We start from the raw sequence: 16,987 nt of genomic DNA, 5'->3' as shown, positions 1-16,987 counted from the left end.
TTGAGGAGGTGAAGAAGTTGGTTTCGTCAGCCCTGGCTAACCCCCTTTCGACCCTGTCTTCAAGTCGATACCCCCATAGACAAACACATGCCACCCCTCACCTCGCCGTCATCTTATCATTTCACCTTTCCTTGAACGTTTCGGGGGGTTGCCAGGTACAAATTCCGAAAGCCAGCCACCTGGAAAAAAGGAGTTTGGCGGGTTGTTCAAGGTTGGGCAGGAGATATTTTACAAGTGTGGCACGACCTGTCTTCCAGAGCGGAAACGATGCAAGACTGTAAAGCGACCGGCCGCGCCTGTCAATCTCCAGCCCGGAACTCTCAAGTATATCGCCCCCTATTCACGTTTCGAACTTTGGTAACCAAAAGGAATCTCTGACAAGAATGCTTTGGCTTCCGCCTGTTTGTAAGACGCCATCTAGCGCAAGGATTTGTCAACCTCACGGAGTCTTGGGCATGAAAGTTGCATCTTGCGTCTAGGGGAGGACCGCGGCTGTCATAATCGGCAATATAACGCATATTCTAGGGGGGCGAGAAAATGGGGACAGACGCCTTCTGTATGATGTTTTGCCAGGCCCCCATCGTCAGGGGTCAGTCACTCTTGTGATGCTTGGCATATACTACGCATCAAGCCTCTTCATTCCATGGCTGACAATACCACGATTCCAATCAGAAACACGTTGATTACTCTCCCCTACTTGGCCGAGGATTGTGTCTGTATAACTTATATCGCCTGTGAATGGGTTCAGAGGGCTTTTGTCGACGAAATTCACGACTCTGACGCCACCTCTTGCCTCCTCCGGGCCGGGGCCCTGAACTTACACCATCCCCAAAGGACTCCGTAGAGTCTTGCGACCCATCGAGTTTTCCGAGTGCTTCATGCTTGTATTGCCGAATTACCGGCTTAGACAGAGCCAGCGGCCACGGTCTCAGTTAGGAGACAAACCGTGCCCGTGAGGGTTTCTTTTCTTTACGCATGTACTTCGTTGACCCTCCTTCTCGCCGCGAATTCCCTCCCGGCATTATCTGGAATATTCCATATGCTACAGGCAAAACCGAACACCACTAGGGGCGGTCGTCGGGTGCACAGCTGCCGTCGAAATAAACTTCTGCTTAGCCTCGCAGCCGCTCCCGTTCGTGCCACCCCCCCTATTCCCCTCCTCGCCCCCTTTCCTTCTTTAAAAACATAATCTAGCAAAGGAGACGATCGATCCTCTCTCTCTCCCCCCACGTTCCAAACAATACAGCCACGAGGGGAGAAAATGTGGAAAAAAAAGAAAAAAAAAGCCGTTGTTACTCGGGTGACAATGCGTGCCAACCAAAGAATGAAAGAAAAGGAGGATGACGCGGCGGGCGTCCCGAGGAATGCAACCCTGAAGTGATGGAACATGCCAGCCCGACATTGTCTAATCTTCCGTCGTCACCTTTTTGACCGCCCCCCCGAATGCCGGGGAATTGCGCCTCGATTCCAATCTTCAAATCACACACGCAACTCCCGAAAGCCCAAGCCACCCTCCCGCCCCCCCTAACCCCTGATCCAGCAACCAAAAGGATCGCCATCTTCAGGGTCCCATCCCAAAAGGTGGGGAGAGAGAGGGAGGGAGGGGGGAATTCTACAAGTCTAGTTCTTCCCAAAGGTCTAGCCCCTCTCCCACGCGGAAACCACGGCCCCGACGACCTCGGCCGCCTTGGTGATGGCGACCTCGTGCCCGGCCTTGAGCACCACGACCTCGACCGCGTCCTCCCCGAGCACCGCCTCGGCGTCCCACACCGTCTCCCCGGGGACCACGACGTCGTCCCGCTCGCCCAGCACGAACAGCACCCGCCCCTTCCTCAGCCCCGGCACCGCCCCGGCCCCGGCCCTCCGCGCCTCCAGCGCCCCCGCCAGCACCCTCCACTCCTCGTCCCCGCGGTCGTAGACGGGCGCGTGCCGTATCGTCGACATGTAGCTCTTCACGTACCCGGCGTGGTTCAGCACCTGCCACCTCACCACCTGGCCGATCCGCGACCCGCCCACGAGCCGCAGCTCGTCCCACTCGGCGTTCCCATCCTCGTCGTCGACCGTCTCCTTCTCCGGGACGTCCCCGCCGACCTGGGCGTCGGCCGGCGTCAGCCTCCGCGTCACGAACCACCTCCTCACCGCCTCGGGCACCCAGTCCGAGGCGTACAGCACCCGGCTCCTCCACCCGACGTGCGCGGCGGACCGGATCAGCCCGCCCGGGGCCACGAGGTTCAGGGACTTGACGAGGTGCGGGTGCGAGGCGGTGAACGAGGCGGCGACGGCGCCGCCGAGGGAGTAGCCCAGCAGGTGGAACGCGTCGTTGCCGGTCCAGCCCGGCAGGGGCGAGGAGGCGAGGGCGAGGAGGATCTGGGTCGTGTAGAGGCGGACGTCGTGGGGGAGGTCCAAGGGCGCGTCAGAGTAGCCGCGGCCGAAGAAATCTAGTTCGTCTTGTAAGCAAGCTATTGGGGGGGGGAATGGACCGGATGGCATGAGGGGGGATTTGAGTCTGGAATGTGAAATGAGGGCGAAGTGGGTGAATAAAGGGGGTGAAGAGGGACATGATCGTCGCCAACGTGAATCAGTTGGAACTCTGCTCACGGTACCCCTTTCAACATGTCACTTTTTCTCACATCACCGCCCTCTCCCCTCATCACCCCTTTTCCAACTAGACAGACGAGAGACATGCAATAACTCACCAAAAGTCATGACCCTCCACCCCCTCCGCACGAATTCCCCCGCCACGCCCCCCATCGCGAGACACGGCGTCCCGATGCCGTGGAGCAGCAGCACCCTCTGCTCCGCCGTCTCCGGCCCCCACTCATACACGCGCAGGTTCCCGTACGCCGTCGCCACGTCCCGGCCCCCGGGGAGCGCGTCGGGCGGGTACGGCAGCTCGTCGCGGCCCAGCGTCGAGAGGGCGGGTAGGACGGTCCATTTCGGGGAGCGGGCGGTTTTGCGCCGGTCGTTGGCCGGGGCTGCGGCCGGGGGGGCGGCGGCGGCGGAGCGGGAGACGAGTAGGAGGAGGGAGGCCGCCGCCGCTGCCGCGGCTAGGCCGAGACCTACATGCTGCAGGTGGGTTTCGAGTAACAGCCTGTCTCTCATTTCTGCTCGTATTTTTTATTGTTTTTATTTGTTTACTTTGGGGGGGTAGCTCCTCCGCCAATCACCTAGGGAGATGTCGTGCTACGGCCGTTATCTGCACGGCTGGATCAAAGGGAGGCGAGGCTGCACGTTTGCGGGAAATTTCACAGGATCGGATGCTGCGGGTTTGGGATGTGCGCTATGCGGTGTTGCGCCGGGGTGGGACGGAGGCCCCATTCCCGCACGGAGGTACGCATCCCAACGCAACGGGAAACGAATCGCCAAAGCAGGTACCGGAGAAGGGAAGGGAGGTGGGGGTTGGAGGATGAGTGAATGGAGCGGCCTGTAAACCCGCTGTCACGGTTGACTCCGACACCACTTGATCGAAGCTCGATAATATCGAGCTTTCGATCATCATGCGCTCTTTGTCCGAGAATATCGCAAGATTCCCTCCCCTAGCTTCGTCGGCGTCGCCGCCACGTCCCGTGCCCCTCCGAGGGGGGTGACGTCGCAAAGTCGCCGGTCTTCTGGCCCCCCCATGGGCATGGCATAGGCACCTCCACTGTTTCTGTTTAAAAAAGTGGGCATCGAACAATGCCATTCACTCGGGACTCGGAGTGCGTGCGCCTCGAAATCTGCCGGCAGGGGCCCCAAGGGAGAACAACGCACGGCGGACGGGGGACCTTTTTGCGCGCGCCCAACCGTCGAGTCCCGACAGAGCACCAGCGACCACTGCGAACCAGTCACCAGTCGGGAAAGCCGTCTGGGACACCGCCGTGAACTGCTGCGTCTTGCTCGCATCTGCGCCCGGAGATGCTTCGGAGGGAAGCGGAGCGAGAATCGCTCGAACGCTCGCTCGTTCGACGCTTGACGCTCGCCAGCGAAGCCAGCCAGCCCGCCCCGAGCCAGCATCTCACAGAGGCGAGCACTGTGCAGTTTGGCAGGTTTGCTCCACCAACACAACCACCGCCGCCGCCGCCACCGACCACTGATGACTGGAGGTGGCATGGCATGGCTGCCGCCGTGCGCCATTGCGTTGCGGCCGGCATGCCAGATGCGTCGGTTGGGCGACGGTGACCCGGTCCAGTTGTTGGTGGCGCCGACCTGTTCGCATTCCAAGTCTTGTTTGTTTTGTTTCCCATGTTTGCTTCTTCTCGGTGTCAGTCGCCTGCAACTGGCTCTCTACGGCGAACGGCGGATGCGCCCAGGTGGCCTAGCAGCCAGCCTTGGCTCTACCTAGCCGTGCTTTCCAGTTCCTGTCTTGGTTTCGTTCCCCCCTCCCAAGACTCCAACCCTCCTCTCCCCCCCTTCCCTGCCTCTGGGGTTAGAGGGGGGGGAGGGGATGGGAACGGTGAGAACGGCGGCGAAGCTTTGTCCAGCCTTCCCCACCGGGCCACGGCAGACACAGAACCCGGGGGTGAGGTGAGGTGGTGTGGTGAGACAGCGAAATAACCCGCCGGCGCCGCAGCAGGCGATGCACAAAATCCGGGTCTGGGTTCGAGTCTGGTCCAACCTTGATGCCAAAATGGCGGTGTGGCAGTGAAGAAGGGGCTTCTCGACGTCTCCCCCAAGGAAAGCCCATCAACCTTGTTTGGCCGGCCGCCGCCCGTGCATGTATGTGGCTTTCGTCCTCCGCTTCCCCCTTCCCTACGCCAGCCCCGACGCATGCGAATGGGCAGACAAGATCCTTTCAATCGAGACGCCTGATCGGCGAGATCTCGTGGGGTGAACCTGCCTTGCCCGCCCACTGTGCCCAGCCAGGACGAGAGGTGACAAGCACTCCCGCACATCCGCCGCCCACACAGTCGCAACCACGAACGCCCATCGCCTGCACACGGTACATTTGGGGTTTCACGCGGGCGTCGGTACTGTACTAAAGTAGAGGAAGGTTGGTGCAGGATGGGCACGGTTGATGGGGCTAGAAGGCTGGTCCAGAGGCTGGAAACAAAAGAAGGTTACTCGACAGGTCGACCAATGCTTCCTCCCAAGAGAGCTTCGACCTCCCCTGGTGTAGGGCGTCGTGAGGGGATTGGGTGCGCCAGCAGGAACTGTGTGATAAGGAACGTCGAACTCAATGGCTGAATCCCCACACCACCAACTTTCTTTTTTTCCCCCAGTGTCCAGACCCTGCAAATGTTGGCTTGCCATGCTGCAGTGCAGGCACTGGGCTGTGGCCCGTGGGCTCCTCTGCAAGACAAGTAAGTCCTGGCAGAAAGCACACCAAAGGATGATGGAGAGGGCAATCCTGAGGAAGATCGGCCTCGCCTCCCCCTTCCCCTCCCCCTCCCCCAGGCACGAGCAGGTCGAGGTATACCCCCGAGCCCCAAGACACACTTCGCTCTGGTCTGGTTTCTCCTGCGCAATGGCACAAGCACCGGGTTGGCATGGGGAGCTGTCAGGGCTACCAAAATAGTAGCACCCTCCCACGCCAGGCGCCAATACCGAGCCGCCATTGACGAATGGCGCGGAAACGGTAAGGGAACGGATCAGACGTCGTTACGGCGCGCATGGGAGGGTCCGTTAGGTCCGTCATGTACCGACGCCCAACGCCGTACCAGAACCGCCGCCACAACAACTAAAAGAGTGGACGAAATGAACATTTATTGGGGGATCAAGGCGACGAGAACGGGTGAGACTGGCTGAGGGACGAGGCGAGGGACGGACGTGGGGTGACAAGGCGGCGGGAACGCAAACTCTCCCCCTTTCGTCAGCCGGATAATGGATTGATTCCCCTCCAGCTCCACCGCAGAGATCACGAAGGCATCGTCAGGTGTCTCAAAATGGTTTCTCATCTTTCCTTGCCCCAGTCGTGCCCTGCCCGATAGACCTGGCAGATTGCCTCCGCAGCAGGGGCCGGCAGGTTCACAGCCATCGGCGAGCGACAGGCAGGGAGGTGCCCACTAATGGCGTACTGTGCCACAAATTGGAGAGACAAGCCCAGGGTCTGCCCCGGGTGGCCGCTGGGCGTGGTCGCCCAGGAGGCCCGTCCGCTTCATGCAGAGCGGTGGCAGGTCGGGTACCGCAGCAAATCCCACGCTTCACGAGGGAGGACGGTCCCGGGGAAGATTTGGTCTAGAAGACGTTGGCGCCGCAGCGGGAAGCTTGTTGGCGATGGCGATCAGAGCTGATGGGCGAGGCATGCCGAGCCTGTCCCGTCAAGTAAGCAGCAGTCGGCAGTCGGCAGTGGGATATTGGTCACCTCACCTCTTGGCCACGGAGCGGCATTCGCATGATGGATGCCGAGAATCAGGAAGAGCAAACAAAGGATGTATCGATAGGCCGCTCTATAGAGTTGGACGTCCCACCATGACATGTTCATCATTTTTGGCCACTGACGGAAGATGGGGTGGGGGAGGGGGGGAGGAGGGGCAGCGATGAGTGACGATGGGGCGACGAACCTTCAGTGAGATCTGCGTGAGCGATGCGATGAGAGCAGGGCAGGCAGGTTGAGTGAGGGAGCGTGCGTGTGTGTGAGTGAGTAAGTGAGAGAGTTGACGGATGACAGACAAGAGTGACATTGCAACGGTTGCCCCACTGTTAAGGACTGGCAGAGGCCCGGAAGGCAGGAAAGACAGTGGGCTGCGATATACGGTACGTACTCGGAACCGTCGGGGCTTGTGTGGCAGGCTTTCCTCGCCGGGCGGGCTGCAGGTGGCAAGCGCACACTGTGAGGTACTTGGAGCCTAAATCCCAAGGCCCACATGCAATTAGGACCCGGTCGGTCGCCTGATTCGCTTCAGGCGTGCCAGCCGCCACGTTTCCGAATCCAGGCTACAGGTCAAGGGCCAGGTCATTTCTCAGGATTTTTCGTCGCCCATGCCGGGGTCTGACAGCCAGTCATAGCGGCACAGAGTCCCACCCAGTGCCTGCATGTCAGTGGCTCACAGCCATGTGTATTGTCTATGGTCCAGGGGGGGAAGGCCACTGCCTCGTTGTCCATCATGCAGCCCCAGGCTCTAACCACCTGCAGCAGCGCAGCAGTGCAGCAGCACATATGTGTACGTACCCAATGAGGGTCCCGGCTGCCGCATCACAGTACAGTGCGGACGGTGTGGACGGGTGTGGGCAGTGTGGGCAGCCGGCGGCGGTGCTGGTGGGTGTTTTGGTCGTGGGCTGGCAGCAGTCCAGTCCAGTCCAGTCCAGTCCCACGCACGCGCTACCGGATGGTGGTGGTGGTGGTGGTGGTGGTGCGTGGTGCGTTGCACTGGGGTGGTCCAGTTGCAGCTCGTCCCGTCCTGCTGCTATCCAGCAATCTTCCAGGCTCGTCTGCCCACCGCCTGTCTGGTGCTGCGGCCCATTCCAACGCTGCTTGCTGTTCTGATTCCCGCCCTTCAGCCAGTCATCCGCCCACAGTGTGTGCCCGTGGCTTGCTTCAGTTGAAACCCTCCCGACCCTCTCTCCTGGATGGCCCCCTGCTCGGCCGAATCCCAACCCTTGGGGACGGTGACCGGACCAGGCACTGACGGTGGACATGAAGCCAGCCGAGTGTGAGGACCTGGGAGAGGACGCCGGCCAGCATGAAATGGGAAACACTAGGCCGCGTTTCTCGTGTTTCCGAACATCAGACTGCGCCAGTTTAATGCCCCTGTGGTAGCAGTCGACAGAAGAGCGAGCCCGCCGTGGGGAGTGCGGGTGTTGTGCGTGCAGCACAGCGCAGCCCGGCGAGTTTGCCGAACTTGAGCAACAACAAAGCCCGCTCAGTTGCTCGCTTAGCGTCCGCCTGGATTCCGGACGAGGTCGGAGAGTGTGCTTCTGGGAGCCTCTAGGAGCCTCTAGGAGCCTCTAGGAACCTCTAGATCCCTAGACTGGGGTGGGATGCATGGAAGAGAAGAAAGCAGATACCGAAGCGGAGGAGCGAAGACTGGATGGGGGCAAGACATCCGTTTGGTCGGACCACAACTAGGGCCGAGAGTAAAGGAGCGCATGGTCAGTTGACCACAAAGGAGGGAGAAACAGGCCCGATGGAGAGAGAGCGAGAGTGAGAGTGAGAGAGTGAGGCGAGAGTGGGATGGAGAGCGGGCGGGAGACACTGTACCCAAGGGAGAGGGAGAGGGGATGAGGGTGGGACGGGACGGTGGTGGACACGACAGGACAGAGACGGGAGGCGCTGGAGACTCTCTCTCTCAACTGCTGCTGCCAATGTCGAGCGACGACTGGATGGTGACTTCTTGGCTTGGCTTGACTTGTGGCACTCGTTCGCTCTCTCTCGCGCGCGCGCTCTCCCCCGAAATGCCTTTGTCTCACCTCTAATCTCGCTATCTCATTTCGTACGGATACCGCACCCAATATTGAATACACGTCCTGATTTGATTCTCCATCGTCGCGGCTCACACTGGGGTTCTGGAATGACAGGTGTGGGCAGCCAATTTCTCAATGGCCGCAAGCGGTGTCCAGAACCGTGCCCAAGACAAGCAAGCGACAGGCGGCAACAGCCTCTGGTCCCCTTCAATGTGAGCGCCACCACCGCCCAGCACTGTGAAGAATCAGGCCCACAGTGCGTCTGCAGCAGGCAGACTCAGTACCTGCATGCCACGCTTCAGCTCGCCTTGCGTCGAGGTTTCGAACCTGAAATTGAAATGCCTGGCTGGCTGGCTAGCTGGCTGGGAGGGGAGGGGGAGGAGAGGAGAGGAGAGGGACTGGGAACTGGCCGGGACTGGGACGGAGAACGGAGAGGGGGGAGAGTGACATGCCGTGTGGTTGGTTTGATGCCAGTAGAGAGTGGAGGGCCGTCAGCTCAACAGACAGCGTCACAGCCGCCGCCTTCTGTTCCCTCGTCGTCCCCCTCTGCACTAGGTACCACCACCACTATAAACTACCGATGTGTATAGAGTTACCGATATGTAGAGTACGGATGGGGATGCTGAGCTGCACCCTGCCAGGCACCCAGTGCGTCTGCTGCGCGCTGCACCTGCCTCTCACTGTCGAAAGTGGCCAGGCATTCCCAGGCTGGCCGAACAGGTACACGGGTACGTACACGCAAGCATTTCCTCCCGACCGCTGCGCAGTCGCCCTCACCATCACCCTTCCCCCCACCCACCGTCCAATCCAAATACGGACAGCCCTCGCCCCACCATAACACTATACTGTCCGCCGCACTGGTAGGGTTGACGGCAGCCGGCGCCACGCCCCAAATTTACACCAGCGCCCTAGGCTGCGCTAGACCCCGGCGGCTCTAGCTCAAGATCTGCCAGCCAATGGAAACCCGGTGGCGAACTCGCATATGGCGTCAAGGAGTGGGGTCACAGTGCACATCCACTTCTCACTGTCCTCTGATCATCTCCCATTGGGCAAAGAGGGTCCACCGCCGCCCCCCCCATCCCTCCTCTCCTTGCCCTCCGTGCCCTCGTCGCTCCTCTCGCCTGCCCGCTCACCTCTCCACCGTCTTCCCACCCTCCCACTGTCCTGTTCGAACCAACAAAACCATCGCTTTCTCCGGATTCCTCCCTCCTGATACTTTTCAACAACTCTCTCCCCCCCCTTCCAGACGTATCTTTTTTTCCCACGCACTACATCCACCCACAAAACGCTTCCAACAATTCAGACATCCATTCGATCCAAAAGAAGAAGAAAAAAGCATTGCTTTCTCCCCCACGACCTACCATTCTCGCTCTTCTTCCCACACGAAAAAAAATAACACCCACTTGTACTCGCACAACGCTGTCGACTCTCCAGGTCTCATTGTTTGTGTGTGTTTCAGACTGCAATAATACCGCAACGCTCGGCTCACCCACATAAGACCACCGCACATCCGCCACACTGCCTCCAACCAACAACACGGCACTCCAACACCTCCCTCCAACCACGACTCTACACTACTACCACAGCTCCCGACATCTACCCCGACACAGTCATAGATAATGTCTTCATACTACCAGTTCAACCACCACCAGGCGCATCCCACCCCTGCCGTGCCCGGCGCTTCCCACAACCACCATGGCGGCCGGAATCGCAGGGCCCCCAGGCTCTCCGTCTCCCAGAACCAGCACAAGCAGTTCCGCGGCGTGCGTAGCATGAAGGAGTTGACCGAGTCCGCTACCCTCAACGCCTTCCGCACAAAGTTCGAGGCTGGCCGCTCGTTCGACCTCGAGGACGACATGGAATTCTGCCCTGGCCTGTTGACCGACAGCGACGTAAGTATCTCGGAGCCTTGGATCTGACCTCTCATGATCCAGTGACTAATCCTGGTCGCCCGCTGCAGATGAACTCCATCCACAGCTCATCTGAGCGCTCCTCGCTGGCGAGCAACTCCCCGGAGTCGTCGCCCACGCAGCAGCCCCAGACCGTCGCCCCCGGCTTCTCCCTCAACTCCTCCTCTCCCGCCTTCATCCCTCCTGCCTACCAGCAGTCCAGCATGAAGCTTCACCAGCCTTCTGCCACCCGCGCCCGCAACGCCATCCCCATCGTCAACCCCGCCACGGGCATCACCATGTCGAGCCCCCCGCCTTCGGTGTCCCCCGCCCGGATGCAGCAGGCCATGGGCCGCAGATGGTAAGGGGCCGATCCCGCTCTCGTGACAGAGGGCTGGGGTCTGCGCCCCTCGCCGTCTGTGCCGATGCGTGCTGATGTGTAAACTTTTCTGCTCATTCGGCTTTTTCAGCCGATCATCTTGACGGGCACACCGAACAAAAACAAATGGCATCGATGACTTTTTCTTTTCATTCCTGGCGGGCTGGGTAACCTCAAGGGCTAGGCTAGACCGCTGGCGTGGTCTGGTCATCTGTTGGCTCATACGACATTCTCTCCTGTACAAACAACCTTGCTCGACATACCCTTGTTTAACCGACAAAAATTCCTTCGAGGCTTTTTCCGGCGCGGCACGAGAAGTTATCGATACCATTTTCCTTTTTTGGACATTTCGACTACACAAAAATTCGACAAAAATTCTTCGGTGTCCTGTCCTCGCAAGATGAGGCCGGACTTGCACGAATGGCGTTCCACACGGACGGTTTTGCATTTTCACGACATTGCATCGGTGTCTAAACAACACCACGGCGGAGTTTCTTTCGGATATAATTAATTCTCGGCATCTTTTTTCACGGACAGCGGGACGACTTTTGATTTTCCAAGATGATTCAAAAATTACGTTGCTCATCATGGTGCTCGACGGGTCACGAAGTCATTCCGGAAAAGATTATCTCGACATATAGAATGAGTGTCTTTTCAGCAACTTATTCGGAGCGGGGGCAACAGGTGTTTCTGTTATGGGCTCACATGGGAAATATCAAATGGGGTGGTGGCGGGCAAAGACATGCGTTGCTATTGTTTTGCGGTAAATCTCCAAAGCTTGGAAACGGGGTCCGGGAAATACCTTTTTGGGAAAGGTGGAGTTGGTCATGATTTTGGGTGCGGCCTGCTGGCGAACCTTCGCATTTTGTTGCCTGGGGTGGGTTGAGCGACGCGGAAGGGAATCGCGCAGTCCTTTGCTTTCTTGTGCCTCTTCTCTCATTATTTCATTATTTTTCGAAGATGGACCATTCCTATCACTGCTACTTGGTTATTCCTGGGAGGCGCTTCTTGCACGGGCTAGCATGTCGGAACACTGGGAAAGCGTTGGGGAGGGGTGTGGTGGATTCACCTTGTCAGGGCGCTTTCGCGAGCATCTCGGAGAGTTGTGTGTTTCTGGGAGAGCGGCATGACACGATAAATGGGCTCTTGTGGTTTCTGGTTTGGAGACGGGATACCTTTTGGGGTTGTACAGGAAATGCTCAAGAAGTGAAAGGTGTTCAGGGAGGTCGGGCCCGAGTTGCCCGACCTTGCGGCGTGAAGCCAGCAAGGCGCAAATGCAATATACGATACGTTCATCTCAAAAACAAAATGCCTGGTCCTGACCGTTACGAGTGATGTTTGCGATATGGCTTGACCGGGCGTGAATGCTGCCTTGGTTGGGATTCAAGGGATCATCTGGTAGCATCCCAAGCTCAACAACGGCGTCCCAAATCTCGGGTATCATCAGCTCATCTCTTTCGTGTTCCAGTTCCTCTCGTAGAACACCATGAGAATGAGCTTCATACTTAGCCAGGTTCTCCCTTGTGAAGCGGTGGGGGAAGGGGGGGCCATTCCGCAAACGAAAGGCCATGACAAGAGATGCTCCAAGCTCGTCGCGCCTTCATGCGTAGGTTCCCCTGAGAGAATCTGACACTATTCCAATATCAAATTCAAGTCGGATGGACGATGCAGCAGCATACCAGCCCCTTTTTACTCGTCGAAGGGGGGGGTGGTGAGATGAGGGGGCGCGGCTGAGCTGAGTGAGGGGTAGCATCAGCAAGGCCAAACAAGCGTCAGGTCAGGGCCAGCAAGGTCAGCAAGCGGCCCGGTGCCGTGGTCTGCGAAACGGAAGCGCAGCACAAGGGAGGCGGGAAGGGGTCCTCATCGTCTTGCCCTAGATCTTTCTCCGGAGCCGCCCGCCCGTCGTCAGAAATTTGTCAGTGGCTCTCTCGCGCGGTCGCGCGCGCACCCTAGGCTGGCTGCATTTCTGCAGGCTGTGTGGCAGCGGGCGGGTTTTCGATCGATCGTGAGGCCGGCCTGGCGAGGGAGCACTGCTGCTGCGCTGCAGGTCTCAGCGAGTGGGGAGGACGCTGGCAGCTCAAGTTCCATCACGTGATGTGCCCATCGGAACGGGGATGTGATGACGAACCGGGCAGTCTGCCAGCTATGCTGAAGAAACCCCACCTTGCCCTTTGCAGCTGCTGTACCTGAAGAATGAGCCCGGGCCAGCTGGCCAAGGCCGGGATGCACCTGTCAGCACCTGTAACTCTTCTCACGAAGGAGGCAGGCGAAAGGCCAGTGTGGGCTTGCAAATTGGTCCATGGCAGTTGGCCAGTGGTCCCCACCGAGCAAAAGAGCAATTTGCGGGGCAGCGCATCCCGTATCCGTCCGGGTTGCTTCCCAGGAACTGCAACCAGCTTAAACTGGGGAGGGGGGGAAGGAAGCTCGGTCCTGAGGATGTCACTCCTGGAATTCGGGAAAGCAAATGGTGGTGTAGTGACGTCACGTTCGGGTCAACGAGCATATGCCTCGTTTACCTAGGCGATGATCCTCGAGCTACCTCTCGCCCAGCATCGTGTCTACACTCTCTCACTCTCTCTCCCTTTAATAAATTCTCTCAATTCGATATCCTCACTTTTTCCCTCTCATCAATTGATCAATTGAAACAATAATCGAATTCGTTGTTGAGCTCCCCCCAAAAGCACAAGAAGCCGCAACTACAACCACAACAAACACTAGAAGAAAATAAAAGAAAAAACACACACGTCAGACGCAATGGCATCCCGCATCGCCCTCGCCTCCGCCCCCATCGCCCGCGGCGTTTTCGTCGTCGGAAGACAGGCTGCCACCCTCGGAAGGGGTTTCAGCATCTCAACGACGAGCAAGGTCGGCTTGAAGGAGTCTTCAGGACGTGAGTGCCACTTCTTCTCCTATTTTCTCTCCCTTTCTTCTTCTTTTGTGCTTTGAATGGCACCGTGGCCCCCGTGCTATACAATGGGGGGTTACTGCTGCAGAACTTCGTCATTCTGCCCAAATAGAAGACACGAACCCCACCTGTTCACGTAATCCCCCGTCCTCTATCCCCAAGCTCGATCGCTCTTCCGTTCAAGTAATTCATCAATTGGAAGGCGTGCGGCTTGGTGGGCGATGAGGAAAAGTCACTGAACTTGGTTTCGTCTGCATGGGAACTCAGATGTGCTGACCGAAACATAAAGACACCGACAGCGACACGCACGACAGGCACAAGCAGGACTCCCTCTCCAAGCAAAAGCAGGGCAAGGGCCACTGGAAGCCCGAGCTGGCGTCAGACAGCGAAGAGGCCATCAAGGCGGACCGCTACGAGAACTCTGACCCCAAGACGCTGCAGGAGAAGACCAAGGGCCACGCCGAGGAGAAGAGCAAGGCCGGCACGAGCACGTCAGACAGCCACTAAGCCGCCCCCACCCCCGTCGGAGAAGGGGGGAGGGTTGTTCGGGGAACACGAGCCAGGGAAGAGAAAATAAGGATAGCGTACGGAAAGGCATACCCTATGTAGTATGCACACAGAGTCATGTTGCGGGAGTTTTCCGGGACCTTGGGTTTGAGACTATGCATGAGAGCTGGCTTGGGAGTGGGTTGGGAAGGTCGAAACTGTACTCGTACGCACTTTAAAGTTGGGAACTGGAATTGATTCCTTTTTTTTTAAAAAGAGAGCCTGGGGGTTGAAAGTGTGGTGACGCTTGACACGGACTAGTGGTCATAGGTTTTTGTCAATCGTGGAAGTATAGAAGTGAATTGGTAATTTTGAGCGTAGCCCAACGAGCATAACCTGTTACCGCGCGCAACTATTCAACAACCCCGTACGATTTTGACAATGCACACATTTACATGTGCAGTTTGTAATTGAAGAGTACTGACATGAGTTTCATTTTTTCCATGATGGTATCATTTAGCACAAACGACAAGTGGTTGCTAATATAATATTAACGTAAATAAATTTTCTATATACAAACTTATAAAACACTGAAATAATGAGGACGGAGTGTAGATATGAGGGTTTGAAATATTTTCGCAATTCAAACCATAAACCAGAGCGGTCCCAAATTGTATTCCGGTTAGAACGTAATTATTTTGCTGTGGCGGTCTACTTCCAATAACATCGCAGGTCGTTGGCCCTGTCATGCTCTACCAGTATTCCACGCGCGACGTTCGTTGTTCTATCAGTAATTGCGACGCCGCCAGCGGGCCGAGCCCATTTCACGTCGAAGGGCGAACTTTCATATATTGGTATCGGGAAAGCCCGCGGCGGTAGGATATTGAGGCTGGAATCCATGAGCCGCAAACAAGGATCCCCCATGGTTGTATGATATTCCAACCGCCCCCTGACCCCCCGGTTGATGCTCGCCTGGGCTCTCGCTCGACGGCATTCCTCATCGTTGATTTGATATCAATAGCTTGAATCCCGCTAACTAACCTGTAGGGTTGTGAACAAATCCAAGACTGTCGTTGTCGTCTCTTGGTATTCGACTGTGGATATTTGCGTTGATGGTTGGGTAACATACCGAACATCAGCTTCTTCCTTCTCCCTCTCACCCCCCTTTTACCACATCTCTTATTCCTAAACCCACACCACTCTCCGGCACAGTCCCCTCAGTTTACAGAATCCCAGATGAAAGCTACCGAGCCCCGAGTCCTTTCCTCATCTTACCCTCTCAACGCATCTATATCCTAACAACAATGGCCTCCCTGACCAACCGGTCCGCAATACCGCCAACCACGGCAGCGTTGACGAGCACCGTCTCCCCCCTGGCCCTGCCCCCTCCCCCCCGCCAGACGAGAACCCAAGCCCAAAAGCACCTCCCGAGCGCCATAACCCCCCTCCCCCAAGCCCGCCACCCCTCCGCCCCGGACCCGGCCGCCCTCGCAGCGGCTTCCTCCCTCACGGCATCCTCGTAGCCCCTCTGCAGCGCATCAAAGGCCAGCGCCTCCCTCCCGTGCCCGCAGTGGACGTGGCCGAAGACGTGCAGCCTCGGCCGCGCCCGCCACACCTCGGCCAGCAGGAGCTCGCACCCCCAGTTGCCGCGGGGATCGTCCATATGGCCCTTGGGCGGCGCGTGGGTCACCAGGACGTCCGTCTCCGGGGGTACCGCGCCCGCCCAGGGGCCCGGGGCCCGCGACCGCGGGTACTGGAACGCCCAGGCGCCGTGTTGCGGGGTGCAGGGGCTGCCGTAGATGCGGATCTCGCGGGGCGCGCTGGCCCCCCGGGGCAGCAGCTTGAGGGTTGTCGAGGTGCGGTCCAGGTAGATTATGTCGCCCCAGTCCAGAGGCTCGTCGTCGTCGTCGTCTCCTCCTGACCCCTTTTCGCCATTCACCGGGTCTTGTCCAGTCCCCGTCCTGCTCTTCTTCGCCCCTGAGGCGAGCAGGTTCTCGTCGAGGCACAGGTCGTGGTTCCCGGCAACGACGACCTTGTGCCGGTGAGGCTGTCCGCCGATCCAGTCCAGCGCCCGCTGGAGCTCCTCCCTCGTCCCGGACGCCGTGAGGTCGCCCGCGTGGACGAGGATGTCACCCGCGGGCAGGCGCGGCTGGGCGTTGTGCGTATCGGAGATGCAGACGATTGTCACCGCGTCGTCATGGTCGTCGCCCTCGCCCTCGCTGCCAGGCGGCCTTGACCCAGCAACAACTGGGCTGGCCACGGGGAAGAAGTCGTTCAGGAACCTTGCCGTCGTGGACAGGGGCGAGGAGAGCAGGCGGCGCAATGCGGTCTCTTCCGGACGGTTGAGGATGGCGTCCAGGCCGGAGGATGAGCGAAGGAGTGGCATGCTTTCATTGCCGAGCTTCGATTTGAGAATGCTCAAACAACCGCTTTTGAATTTCTCCTTCCTCTTCCTCTGCTGTTTCTTCTTCTTCCGTATTATGTGATTTAGAGAGTGTCAGTGCTGACACCCGGATGCCATTTCTTATTAAGGGCTGTCAGCAAACCTCAGGCTTGATATCGACTTGCGAGTGAGCTCTGAGGTGAGACGGAAATAGGCTACCTGGCTAGAGAGGACAGACAACCCGGTCTGCGTCAGAATATATTTAAGCACTATCCGGCAACACGAGACAGCGCATCGCCAGTCATCTCTGCTTCGTGGGAGGGAAGCTGGGGGGTTTCGAGAGGCGGGTTTGTGGTTGTGGTGAGGCTTTACCCGCTCGTCTGGGCCGCATGATCCCACCCCAAATGACATGATTGTGACAAATCACCAGGAACTCGCAGCTCTTCTCTCGGCTCTCGTCATCCCAGTTCCACGCCGCGACAACACGGAACATCAACGCAGCCTTTGTCAAAAGATGGCTGACCCGACTTGCTTCACTGACATTGACAATCTGGATAATCTTGGACATTGTTTCTGGTTTGGTTGCAGACCGGGCCTGCCGGAACAGACTGTATGTCAACGGGATC

The 16,987-nt window shown here is 58.3% G+C and overlaps 4 protein-coding genes across 4 annotated transcripts; 2 read left to right on the top strand and 2 right to left on the bottom strand.

Moving 5' to 3' along the window:
* Positions 1 to 1,638: 1,638 nt before the first annotated feature.
* EsH8_II_001119 (alpha/beta hydrolase) lies at positions 1,639 to 3,102 on the bottom strand (the record flags this gene model as incomplete). The annotated part of the gene is made up of 2 exons (XM_083264417.1): positions 1,639 to 2,438; positions 2,697 to 3,102. The coding sequence occupies 2 exons, from the start codon at positions 3,100 to 3,102 to the stop codon at positions 1,639 to 1,641; spliced, it is 1,206 nt and encodes a 401-aa protein (XP_083121739.1).
* A 6,836-nt stretch (positions 3,103 to 9,938) lies between these two features.
* Positions 9,939 to 10,573, top strand: EsH8_II_001118 (DUF4452 domain-containing protein; the record flags this gene model as incomplete). Its single annotated transcript, XM_083264416.1, has 2 exons — positions 9,939 to 10,211; positions 10,280 to 10,573. 2 exons carry the CDS (start codon positions 9,939 to 9,941, stop codon positions 10,571 to 10,573), a joined length of 567 nt encoding a protein of 188 aa, XP_083121738.1.
* A 2,768-nt stretch (positions 10,574 to 13,341) lies between these two features.
* Positions 13,342 to 13,999, top strand: EsH8_II_001117 (uncharacterized protein; the record flags this gene model as incomplete). The annotated part of the gene is made up of 2 exons (XM_083264415.1): positions 13,342 to 13,477; positions 13,782 to 13,999. 2 exons carry the CDS (start codon positions 13,342 to 13,344, stop codon positions 13,997 to 13,999), a joined length of 354 nt encoding a protein of 117 aa, XP_083121737.1.
* A 1,267-nt stretch (positions 14,000 to 15,266) lies between these two features.
* Positions 15,267 to 16,364, bottom strand: EsH8_II_001116 (metallophosphatase domain-containing protein; the record flags this gene model as incomplete). The annotated part of the gene is made up of 1 exon (XM_083264414.1): positions 15,267 to 16,364. One exon carries the CDS (start codon positions 16,362 to 16,364, stop codon positions 15,267 to 15,269), a length of 1,098 nt encoding a protein of 365 aa, XP_083121736.1.
* Between the last annotated feature and the right edge of the window lie 623 nt (positions 16,365 to 16,987).

The sequence above is a fragment of the Colletotrichum jinshuiense genome, chromosome 2, assembly GCF_051148585.1.
Source record: "Colletotrichum jinshuiense chromosome 2, complete sequence".
NCBI lineage: Eukaryota > Fungi > Ascomycota > Sordariomycetes > Glomerellales > Glomerellaceae > Colletotrichum > Colletotrichum jinshuiense.
Note: the sequence above shows the minus strand (reverse complement) of the source record. Positions and strands in the feature narration are given on the sequence as shown.